General features: G+C 49.4%; 1 protein-coding gene across 4 annotated transcripts in view; it reads left to right on the forward strand.

Annotated features, from left to right (window-relative positions):
* Positions 1-12,871, forward strand: part of VPS50 (VPS50 subunit of EARP/GARPII complex) — a 127,702-nt gene that overhangs the window by 77,101 nt on the left and 37,730 nt on the right. For all 4 annotated transcript variants that reach the window (XM_068126479.2, XM_068126480.2, XM_068126477.2 and 1 more), the window contains exon 22: positions 4,579-4,659. In XM_068126479.2, the coding sequence (XP_067982580.1) occupies positions 4,579-4,659 (81 nt within the window). The remainder of the gene's footprint in view (positions 1-4,578; positions 4,660-12,871) is intronic.

Below are 12,871 nucleotides of genomic sequence, written 5' to 3' on the forward strand. Positions count from 1 at the left end.
CCACTTCAAAAAAAAGAAATTCAATATCTTATACGTCTCCCTCACTACATGGTCTAAATTCACATTCATTCCATCCCTCCTCCATCATCCTGAACCGGATTGCTAACTTGAAAATCACAACAAACCCAATTTGTTATCAATGTTCGTCTTTCATTAATCATCCACTTTCTAAACTCCCCTCTTGCCCCTCCCATCCAAATCCCCCCCCTTGCACCTACACTCCGAAACTTCCCCCTTGCCCCTCCACTCTTAAACTCCCCCCTTGCCCCTCCACTCCTGAACTCCCCCCTTGCCCTTCCCCTCCTAAACTTCCCCTTTGCCCCTCCCCTCCTAATCCCCCCCCCTTGCCCCTCCACTCCTGATCTCCCCCCTTTCCCCTTCCCTCCAAAACTCCCCCCTTGCCCCTCCCCTCCTAAACTCCCCCCTCACTCCTGCCCTTCAAAACTCCCCCCCAATCCCTCCCATTCAATTCTCCCCCCATACCATTCCTCTCCAATTCTCTCTCCTCCCCCCTCCTCATCCAAGCTGCCTCCTCCCCACTTCGTCTCCCTTCTATCTCATACCTCCACCCCCCCAAACCTTCTACTTTCCTCTGCCCCCCCTCAAACAACCCCTCACTGTGCCGCATCCCTTCACCAGCAAACCTTTCATCCTCCTCATCCTTCCCTTTCTTGGAACTCTTCTGCAACATCTGAAACACTATCAACTGCTCTCCCTACCTCCCCCTCTCATCCTTCATCTTACCCTACTCCTCCCCTCCCCTGTCCTGTACCCGATGCTCCCCCTCTCTCTTCATTAACGGTATGGACCTCAAACATCCGGGGCCTTCGCTCAAACCTGACTGATCTCTCCATACAGGTTGCTTCTGACAATCCAGACTTGATCTGCTTAACAGAGACTTTCCTCCTTCAAGATGTCTCTGATTCCTTAATATCTCTTCCTGGTTACTCCCTCCTCCGGTATGATAGACCTGAGCCTCGGCCTGGTGGTGGGGTGGCTATCTTTGTCAAAAACTCTCTTCCTCACTCTCCTTGCACTGCTCTCTTTCCTCCTCACCCGCAGGAGTACCTCTGGTTACGGCTTCCTCTCCGCTCCCACCTTTTGTTCATATGTGTTCTGTACCGTCCCCCAAACAGTGATGACTCCATCTACATTTCAATGTCTGACAACATGGACCAACTTCTATCCACTCATCCCAACTCTCTCTTCCTCATATGTGGTGACTTCAACTGTCATCATGCCACCTGGTTGGGTGTGGGTTCCTCTCTCACTAGTCATGGCACCTCAGCAAAGGACTTCTGTGACTCACTGGGATTGACACAATCTGTCAATTTCCCGACCCGGATCTCAGCCAATGGAGTATCTTCTCTTCTAGACTTGGTTATGACAAACTTCCCTGCTAATGTCTGCTGCTCTTCTTCTGCTCCAATCGGTTCTTCTGATCATGTGCTTGTCAAAGTGGACATCTCTCTGGCCATTCTCAGAGAGCCTCCTCAGCGTCGACAAGTCTGGCATTTCACTCAGGCCGACTGGGACGGTCTTCAAGCAGCCATCAATCGTCTGGATTGGTCTCCCATCTCCACTGCCTCTGACATCAATTCTTCCTGGGAATTCTTCCAAAGCAAACTGATCTCTCTCATGCACAGATTTATCCCATCTCGCCTTCAATTGTCTTACCCTTCCTCCCGTCCATGGTACACTGAATCTTGTGGTGAGGCAGTTGCCCTGAAACAACTTGCCTTTGCCTCTTGGAAGGCTAATCCAACTGAAGGAAATCTCAGTTCCTTCCACCAAGCTCGGAACAAGTGTGTGTCTACCCTCAGGAGTGCCAGGAAGCACTATCTCTCCTCACTCAAGAATGAACTCTCAAACCTGTCTCCTTCCTCCAAATCCTGGTGGCGTCTGGTCAAATCCGTTTCTGGTGTTTGTTCCCCCTCCATCCCCTCCCTTACCTCAAATGGCCACACAGTTGACATCGCACGTGACAAAGCCGAATGCCTCAACTCTGTGTTCGCCTCGAAATCCTTAGTCCCAAACCCATCTCTCTCTGTTCCCACCTTTCCCAGTCGAACCCAACTGCTCCTGGACTCTGTGTCCTTCTCTCCTGACAAGGTGGAGGAGTTTTTGTCAAACCTCGACTCTGATTCTGCAACTGGACCAGACGGCATCAGCCCACGGGTCTTAAAATCCTGCTCTGCCGCTCTATCTCACCCTCTCTCTGTTCTTTTCACCCTATCTTTTGCTCAAGGTCATCTGCCAGCATCCTGGAAATCAGCTAACATTACCGCTTTACACAAAAAAGGTGCAAAAACAGATCCTTGCAACTACAGACCAATCAGCCTGCTCCCAATTATCAGCAAAGTCATGGAATCCATCATTGCTTCGGATATGAAATCTTTCCTCTTCTCCAATGGCTTGATCTCTGATCATCAATTTGGTTTCAGACCAGGTCACTCTACTCTGGACATGCTGCTTCTGCTGTCTCAACAATGGATGGAGGTCCTCAATGCCAAACAGGAAATCAGAGCTGTCTCCCTTGACATATCAAGGGCCTTTGATACGGTCTGGCACCCAGCTCTGCTCACCAAACTCTCCTCCTATGGTATCCATGGAAATCTCCATGCATGGCTTGCGGACTTCCTCTCTGGTCGTAGTCAACGTGTGGCCCTGAATGGATTTCTCTCATCTCCCCTTCCTGTTCAGGCTGGAGTTCCCCAAGGAAGTGTGCTGGGCCCTGTGCTTTTTCTGGTCTTTATCAATGATCTCTCTGACTCTCTGGAAAATCCTCTCTATCTCTTTGCTGATGACTCCACTCTCTGCCGCTCCATTCCTCTTCCCTCAGATCGGCAGTCTGCAGCCTCCTCACTCTCTGAAGACCTGGACAAAATCACAGACTGGTCAAACAAGTGGAACATGTCTTTCAATCCTGCCAAATCTCACTCTCTTACTATGTCTCTCCGAAAAGATCGACTGGACAACCCTCCCATCTACTTTCTCAACAATCCTCTCCAAGAAGTTCTGTCACTCAAGCTTTTGGGTCTCACTATCTGCCATGATCTTTCTTGGGAAAACCACATTTCCAAGCTGGCCTCCAAAGCCAGTCGCCGACTGGGCATCCTCCGTCGTGCGAAGTCCTTCCTCGGCACACCTGAGCTCCTCACCACTTACAAGGCTTTCATCCGCAGCTCAATGGAATACTGTTCTCCCCTATGGGCTGGTGCTCCTGCCTCACACCTGGCTCGGCTTCACGCTGTTGAATCCAAAGCTTTCAAAATCATTGGAATCTCCCGCGATGAAGCTATCTCTGAGGGCCTTTCACTCACTCACCGCAGGCAGGTAGGTGGTCTTTCTGTCTTCTACCGACTCCTCTCCGGCCTTGCTCCCCCAGCTCTCTCTGTGCTCTGTCCCCCAAATATTCCTACAGGTCGCACAAGATCTGCCAGCAACCCTCTGATGGTTAAACTGCCGAAATCTCGGCTCTCTGCTCACCTTCACTCTTTCATTCCTCTTTTCTCCCGCCTGTGGAACAAACTCCCACACTCCCTTCAATCCCTCTCCTCCCTCCAGGTCTTTAAAACAGCTGTTCACCACCATCTCTTATCTTCCCCCATCCATAACCTTGATCTTTTCTACCCCCACTAATTCACCCCAGATCCACCTTGTTTGAAATTCCAACTTATTTCCTGGAAATCCTGGCAGTGTCCATATGTTTATACCTCTCCCACCCCCGCCCCCCCCCTTCACATGCCTCCCCCCTTCACATGCCTCCCCCCCTTCACATGCCTCCCCCCCAAAGCCCTCTCCCTCCCACAGATCTCTCGATGTCTCCATGTCTCTCGGTCCCTGCTCTCAAATGTTGTGTTTGTGTCCTTCCCCCTCTCTCCCCATCTTGTCTACCGCTCCCGATGTTATTTGTTTTATGTGTCTGTTTGTCTTTCTGTGTGATTAATGTTCGCTCTTTCACGAGCCTCGATCTTGTATACAAAAAAACAACAAAAAAAAACAAAAAAAAAACGAAGAAGACAAAATATGGACATGGAGAGGATGTTGTCATAAACAGTATAGCAGCCAGAAACTGCAATTACATTGGATTTATCCCTTTGTTAACCACCCCTCCAAAGAGTTTCCTTCTGTGTCCATCTTGTCCACCCCATGCGCCCCCCAATTCCTCCCTACACCCATCGTTTGTCCAAGTCCCCCTCTATCTAGACCTCAGACTCTGTTTTTGGTGTTTCCCTCCTCTCTCTACTGTTCTTTTTGCATCCTATTACGTCCTGATTCATTTAGTGTACTAGCTCTTCCACAAGCCTTGACTAAGTATACAAACAATAAAAAGGCATGCAATGAATTTTGCGACATATTAATGTATATTTTAATGGGTACTTCATCTAAGTTTGTTGTGAAGTATATTGCTTTAAATTTAGCCATAGACATGTTTTCTACACGATGTGATTCTTCAGTATGATGCATTTACTAAAATATTGTGGCATCCAATTTGATGCACTTTGCAATGACCAACCTTTTCAAAATACAAAAGCAAATCTTAATAATGGTATATATGCATGTGTGCGTGTGTAGTACGAGTCGACAAGTCTTGGCCTGATCAGCAATCGTCTCCGTACCACATTGAACCGAATTCAAGAAAATCTCATCAGTCAGGTGGGGCATTCCGAGGACATGATGTAAGGGAAGGGCATGCATACAAATAATGACAATGACATCCTGATAAACTAACAAATGGCTTGCATAAAGAGTTATGAAAACTCTTATAGTCTTTATTCACATGGTTTTGTACAACACGACATGGAGAAAAGAACATAATGTAAATTTTGGCCGGTTATCTCCCACTGTATCCCAGAATAGCACTGTCTGTGGAGAAGAATAATTCTTCTTAACATGTTTTTTAACATGTCATTTAAATGGATACTTCAGTCTTGCATATGAACATATAAGAACACAAAATAGTACGAATTCATTTTCCATATGTTGGAGTTACTACTTTCATATCCCAGCTTCACATATTCTCACAAGTGTACAAATGCAAGGTAGCAATGTGTCTCACTCCACAGCATTGTGTTTGCGTGTGTATGTGTGTGTACAGTATATATATATATAGATATATATATTTTTATTTATATATATATATATATATATATATATATATATTGTTGCGAATATGGAATTTGACCTCCATATCCGCTTGTAAATATTCCCCTATCTTCTCCGATACTCCCCAACTCTCCCCTTACCCCATTCCCTAGTCCCATTGTCTGTAAACAACACCCATTAGAGCCGATCTTCCCCTTCATTCCCCCATTAAATGTCGTGCCCAGGTCCCCCGCACCACACGTAGACAATTATAGGACATCTTGCTAGTTATTCTTAATCTATGTCAGTTAAGGACTTGTTTCCATTAATTATGACTCTTCGTTGCACCAGAATGTGATGATATGGCACCAGTAGGAGTTTAGGACCTTCCCATACCTCCCCGCATCTCTTCCCATCATCTCAAGCTCCAACAACAACCACAACAACAGCGGCTTTGCGTCCTCACTCCGGCTCGGTTGGCCGCCATTGAACATGTGCTCGACGGGGTTACCCAGAAGGGGGCTCCCTGTCGGCCCCTCGTCAAGGGCGGAGCCGGTAACCCCCGCACCCAATGAGAAGCCATGGGCCGATGCCATATGGGGCGGAGCTAACGAGCGAGGGCGTGACTCCCCGCCGGATATACGCGGCCCCGCGCCGGACGTGACGTGAGATGCGCCCCGAGCTTGGAAGGACAAGACGCCACCCTCCCGAGCGCTGAGCGACCTCCCCGGCATCTCCACCAAAGTCGCGACCCACGAGCGCTGAGCGACCTCCCCGCATCTGCTGGACACCACCGTACGTGATTCTGTCCCTGAGCCAGGTGCACCTGAGCCATCGACTGCCGCTTTCCTTGCCATCAAATCCCGTGCGAGTCAGCGTTGTCCCGTTTATCTGTGGTCTGTCTAGGGTTAATATAAGAGTGTGTCTAAGTGCCTGTCTTCCTATGATGTCCCTCTCGTCCCTGTAATCTAACCTTTTTCCGTACGAATATACTTGAAAATCGAAACCCTGGTGTCGTATTGTGTCATTATAGCCCAGCCGGGTGTCTTCTCTTTCCTATTGAGCCAGCGTAGCGCGATTAGTCAACCCCGGGTACAATCGGGTAACTTGTACGGATACGGCGGCCATCCCGCTCGGCCCACCATACCATCAAAGTCGTATCTGTAACAATTGGTGTCTGGGAGTGAGATTCGAGGCCCGACCAAATTTTTTAAAAAAAACGAATAGAGGAAAAGAAAAAAAAAAATTTGGTCAAAATTTGGAGCGGCCGAAATTTGTTTTGTTTTAGTTTTACAAAACCTGAATTTTGAAATCGCGCCATGGCTGTTCAAGGCGACGGGATGCCGGTGGGAGAGATAGACGGGGTAGAATCGACCCAGGACTTAGGGAAAAAAATGGTGGAGGAGAGTAAAGAAGGTGTGGTTGAGGGTGTATCAGGTGCACAAAATGGCGTCCTCACGCATGTGGGTGTAGCGGCACCAAATTTTGCCGCGCCCTTTGTACCAACGGTGGAAGACATGCAATTATTTATGGCTGAAATGGAAGCCCTTAGTGAGCGATTGGGAAACCAAATTGAAGAAATAACGAACGGAGTGAAGGCCAATATGGAGAGAATGGAGCAGAGGGACAGAGACCGCAAGTTGGGCGAGCAGGTCCCACGGGTGCACGAGGAGGTAAAGCGGGTCGAAAAGCGCTGGTTGAGCGAAGCGGAGGAAAGCACGGGTACATTGACGGGGGTGGAAATCGCGACACGGGGTTTGAAAAAGCCGGCGACCGATGAGGTAGAGGGAATTTTATTAAAGCCAACGGTCGTCGAGGTGAACAAAGAAATTATGGGTATAGTTGAAATTGGAGAGACCGGGGACTTAAAGTTAAAAGAGCAACAATCGGAGGAAGGAATGGAAATTGCTCAAAGTCTAAATGCACATCCTGATGCTGTACTCGCTAACCCGAATGGAAGTTTGCAGGTTTGCGTGGAGAAAAGGATCCCCCAGGTGAGTCGTGCTGTATATTGTGCGGGTAGATTTTGCAGGAGGATGTTTAGCGACAAAAGAATTTTCGCGCGCTTGGGATCGAGGAAGCACCCGGGCATTGGTGAAGGGTCCCGTGTGAGTGGAAATGGCACGCGTGGGAGAAAAAAGTGTGCGTCGGCGAGTGGGTGTGTTATAAAGTGTGGGAGTGAAACCGAGTGCGAGCGAGAATGCACGTCGGTGTGTACGGGGTGTGACACAGGGAGTGAGAGCAATGCGGAGTGCACGCCCATGGTGAGTGTTCCGGAGGACGTAACGGAGGAGAGGTGTGGACCGAAGTGTGCGCAAGAGGTGTGGTGTGTAACAGAGAGAGCGTTGGTGGAATGTACGGACAGCGTTGGAACGCCAGGTTTTGTGAGGGTGAAAGGGGTAGCGTATGCTTGTAAGCATGCAAGTGAAGCATCGATGGTAACCGGTTTAGTGGTTAGAGCGACGGATAGCCGATGCGAGCACTCGGTGCGAGGGGTGCTTGGTTGGGTGCGAGGCCCGGCGTCGATCGAAGCTGCGTCGTTTCTCTTCGAAGCGTCGTTGCCGATTCGGGCTTGGCCCCGCCCCGCACGGTCGAGTCCGGGCTTTGTCGGGCGAGGCGACCGGTCCGGTTCAAGGGCGAGTGCGAGTGGGAGGAGGCGGAACGGTGCCCCCTCGTGGGGACGGGGTTCCGACCAGGGGAGATTGAGCCATCGGGCCCGGGACCGCAAGGTGCCGCGCCGAGATGGTGCGTGGAATCTCGGTCCAACCAAACCACCTCCCTTGAACCGAAAGCCGGACGGATTCAACCTGCAGGCGACCAAACCACCCGAATTCATTGCTCGGCTTTGCGAAACCGAGTTTAATGATGTCATGGCGCACCGAGAGGATGTAATAAGTAGACGGACGATGATGGTAGTGATTTGATACGAAATTTATAATAGTGGGTAGAATTGGCAGTAAATGGAAAATTTTTGAATTGGTTGGAATTTGGTGTGCCAAATTGATAGTGAGAGACCCCCGATGTGGTGGGATGGCAAATCCACCATCCCTCACAGGGGGGGGCAAAGGAGCAATAGATTATGGGGTGTATGGCAGTGAAAACTAGCCCGGGTGGGTTAGGTTATATTGATAGGGATCTAGCGAAGATGACAGTAGGTAACGTTAAGTTTAGTTAGTGACTGATACCTGTAGTGGGGACGCAGGTAGATTAGTGTGGATGATAATGACGAGGGAGCGCAATAGTTTAAAGGGACGACTGGGAAGCGCAAGTTTCAGAAGGGAGTAGTTAGCTGAGATGATGCCGTGTTTGTGAGAATTGAACAGGTGTGATTGCACAGGTGTGCAACTGGACAGGTGTGTGGAGCAGTGTATGAGTAGTGAGTGTGTGGATCAGCGCGAATGCGCTTGGGGAGAGAAGGGTGCAGGTGGCACCAGGTGTGAGAGCACAGGTGTGCAGGTACAGGTGTGTGGAGAGAGTTGGAGTGAGTGGTACGGAGTGGTGTGCATGGTGCGAAGGTGTGGATGGGGGGAAGAGTGGACCCCTTTCACGAGCACCCGGGGCGGGTAGTGTAAGTGTTAGGTAGAGGGTGCAGGTAAATTGTGGTTGAATATTGGCATTTGTGGTGCGGTTGCAGAATGGTGTTGTGAATGGGTGCATTAGTGTTGTGGAAATGGCTGGGCGTGTAGCCTGTTAGTGTGTGTAGTTGGTTGGGCACTCCACCACTGTGAGGATGTCGGCCAGGTGAGGCCGCAGGTGGGCTCTGGGAGCCGGTAGAGTTGTGGATGGGGCCCGAGGATCCGGAGGATGGACCCGGGTAGCCCAGTGCCAGAGAGGGCACCGAGTGGGGAGAGTGCCAGAGGGCCTTCCCCAGGTAGTTAGGTTAGGGCAAGGAGCAGGTAAGCTCGGAGGCAACTGCAGTGGTGGAGGTGTGCAGGTGGGTAGACCCACTGGGAGAGGTACACGCCGCAGCCCAGAAATTGTGCGAGGGCACCGGGAGATGAATCGGGGGAGTGAGACCCCAAATTGAAGAGCACCACAGTTTGGCCAATGGGAATTGGTTTTTAGAACCCATAGTGTAAGAGGGCCAATGGTTTGGCCGGAGAGAGACCCCGGGTAGTGTAAAGTTGTTAAAGTCATTTAGGAGATAGTTAGGATTGATGAACCTGTCGCACCATACGCAGCCACTTACCTGTGGTGATGATGATGACTCCACACCTGTGTTTTCTTTGTTTGTGTTGCAGAAATGAGAATTGCTGTTGGATTTGTGAGACGCATCACGACGTGGATGAGACATTGGGGTGATTCCATCTCTCCCTCCCTAGGAGGGACTGATGATGAATTGGTGATGGCAAATTTTGATGTTGAGTTGGAAATGGCAAATTTTGATGAGAGTTGAAAATGGCAAATTTGATTGGTTAGGAGGGAGAGAAGACGAATTTGGTATATGGGAGGAACGGGGAAGACAGTAGGGATGTTTGTGGATTTGTAAAGTAGATGTTTATGGGTAGTGTTGTGTTTTGTTGATACAGTAAGGGGTAAGGGAGGGGCCATGTAGGTTACCTGGTGGGGGGGGCGTACGGTAGGAACGTACCTGTCTCACCTGGTTCCCATGTGCCCCCAGTGTGCATCACCTTGCATTGCGTGCACTTTTGCGCCCTTACCACCTTGCTCACTTGTCTTGTTTTTGTCTCCCACCTCCGAGGATCTGGCTTTGGGGTAGAGAGAGAGGAGAGAGAGGTGCTGGCGACGCAGTTGTGGGCCTGCACTTTCGCTGCTTGCTGCCGGGATCGATACACCATATGGACCGCAATGTTTGTGGCCACCCACGATGGACCGCAGTTCGTTTGCGGCCAAGCACCACTCGGGGATGGACCTATGGGTCAACGTGGCACCTATGCCATACAGGTGAACCACTTTATAGTTAACACCACCAAGTGCACCACAAGAAGAGCAAGAGACACCTGCAGGGTTAGGGGTTGTTGAAGTTATTTTTATTCCAATGAACAATGGTGACTGCACCGATTGGTGGTGGGGTGGTGCTTTTGATGCTGGGAAAGGGTGCTCTGTACGTTATTAAAGGCCGTCGGCCACAGAGCACTCGTGGGTTGGTGTATCGATGTTGGCAAGCGCGCTCTCTCTATGCATAACATCTGCATGTGTTCCTCCAAAAACAGGTCCTGGATCGTAGTGTAAATAGCAGCGTAGTCTTGTAAATAATGCTCCCTACCGGCTGTATGTTTAGTTTGAGAATTCTTTCCGGATTCGGTTATCCTGTGGGTGTGTTTCTGTGAGGAGAAGGGTGCAACGTCGCAGGGGGACATATTTACTCATTTGTGAATATCTATAAAACTGTCGCACTCAGGGTAGAGTTAATAGTAGAGGGAACTACATTGCGTGCCACACTAAAGTAGGTAAAAATTTATCGGGTCGGGACGCCCCGAGGGTAGAGAAGGGTGCAATGTTGCGAATATGGAATTTGACCTCCATATCCGCTTGTAAATATTCCCCTATCTTCTCCGATACTCCCCAACTCTCCCCTTACCCCATTCCCTAGTCCCATTGTCTGTAAACAACACCCATTAGAGCCGATCTTCCCCTTCATTCCCCCATTAAATGTCGTGCCCAGGTCCCCCGCACCACACGTAGACAATTATAGGACATCTTGCTAGTTATTCTTAATCTATGTCAGTTAAGGACTTGTTTCCATTAATTATGACTCTTCGTTGCACCAGAATGTGATGATATGGCACCAGTAGGAGTTTAGGACCTTCCCATACCTCCCCGCATCTCTTCCCATCATCTCAAGCTCCAACAACAACCACAACAACAGCGGCTTTGCGTCCTCACTCCGGCTCGGTTGGCCGCCATTGAACATGTGCTCGACGGGGTTACCCAGAAGGGGGCTCCCTGTCGGCCCCTCGTCAAGGGCGGAGCCGGTAACCCCCGCACCCAATGAGAAGCCATGGGCCGATGCCATATGGGGCGGAGCTAACGAGCGAGGGCGTGACTCCCCGCCGGATATACGCGGCCCCGCGCCGGACGTGACGTGAGATGCGCCCCGAGCTTGGAAGGACAAGACGCCACCCTCCCGAGCGCTGAGCGACCTCCCCGGCATCTCCACCAAAGTCGCGACCCACGAGCGCTGAGCGACCTCCCCGCATCTGCTGGACACCACCGTACGTGATTCTGTCCCTGAGCCAGGTGCACCTGAGCCATCGACTGCCGCTTTCCTTGCCATCAAATCCCGTGCGAGTCAGCGTTGTCCCGTTTATCTGTGGTCTGTCTAGGGTTAATATAAGAGTGTGTCTAAGTGCCTGTCTTCCTATGATGTCCCTCTCGTCCCTGTAATCTAACCTTTTTCCGTACGAATATACTTGAAAATCGAAACCCTGGTGTCGTATTGTGTCATTATAGCCCAGCCGGGTGTCTTCTCTTTCCTATTGAGCCAGCGTAGCGCGATTAGTCAACCCCGGGTACAATCGGGTAACTTGTACGGATACGGCGGCCATCCCGCTCGGCCCACCATACCATCAAAGTCGTATCTGTAACAATATATACTGTATATACTGTATATACATATAGATACAGTCACGTGAAAAATAAGTACACCCCATGTAATGTTTTGTCTGTCAACATATTTCAACATACAGCTATTTGATCTTCATTTCAACAATATTGATAGATAAAGGTGATATAATATAACAAATATCATGAAACATTTACATTTTGTAGTCCATTGTATAATTTAAATAAACATAAATGCAAATTTCGCATGTGGAAAAAGTAAGTACACCCCTACATTTATCAACAACAACAACAACAGGCATTTTAAGGCCATTTTCCCTGCAAGAGCGGGGGTTAGCCTTGTGGTCCCCGTGACAATGTTCTCCATTTTGCCCTATTTTCTGCATCTCCCCTTGTTAACCCCCTTGCCCGCATTTCTTCTTCGACCATTTTTAGCCAAGTCTTTCTCGGTCTTCCCCGTCCTCTACTTCCTTCTACATTCATTTCCATCACTCTTTTCAACCAGTCACTTTCATCCTTCCTCAACACATGACCAAACCATCTCAACCTGTTTCTCTTCACAGCATTAATCAAAGGCTCTCTTCCCATCATCTTTCACAATTCATCATTTGTCTTCCTCTCTCTCAACGATACTCCACACATCCACTGAACCATTTGCATTTCCACCCTTTCCAGCCTTTGTTGCTGCTCTCTACGTTAATTACCCATGTCTCACTCCCATAAATCATAACACTTCTCACACATGCAGCATACACCTTTCCCTTCAGCTTCAATGACACTCCCCTCCTCGTCAGCACACCACTCAGTTCCCGAAACTTCTTCCATGCACATCTCACTCGAGCAACCGTTGCAGAGTCTGATCCACCTTCTCCGTTCAGCATGTCTCCAAGGTAACAAAATGTTTTCACACCTTCCAGCTTCACGCCATCTCCAAGATCCAACTCAACATTTCCTCCATCTGCAGCTCCCTCTGTGCACACCTTACACTTGAATGTAGCTGCCACACTGGTTAATGACCCTTTCAGACCACCACATTTTTGATGAACCCACTCAGAGCACATTGTACATTGAATGGACACCCCTACATTTATCACTACTTCAAATACCTAAAATTAGAATCACGTGCACCAGCTCAGGTGCAAATGATTAGAACATCGTTAGAGAGGATCTTGGAGGAACCTGTCTTATTTAAACTTCAGACATTTAGTTTGGTTTGCTCTTTGTTGTTGAAGTGTGCGGCGTCACCATGCCTAGATCA

Source organism: Myxine glutinosa, chromosome 10, assembly GCF_964187855.1.
Source record: "Myxine glutinosa chromosome 10, kmMyxGlut1.1, whole genome shotgun sequence".
NCBI classification, from domain to species: Eukaryota; Metazoa; Chordata; class Myxini; order Myxiniformes; family Myxinidae; genus Myxine; species Myxine glutinosa.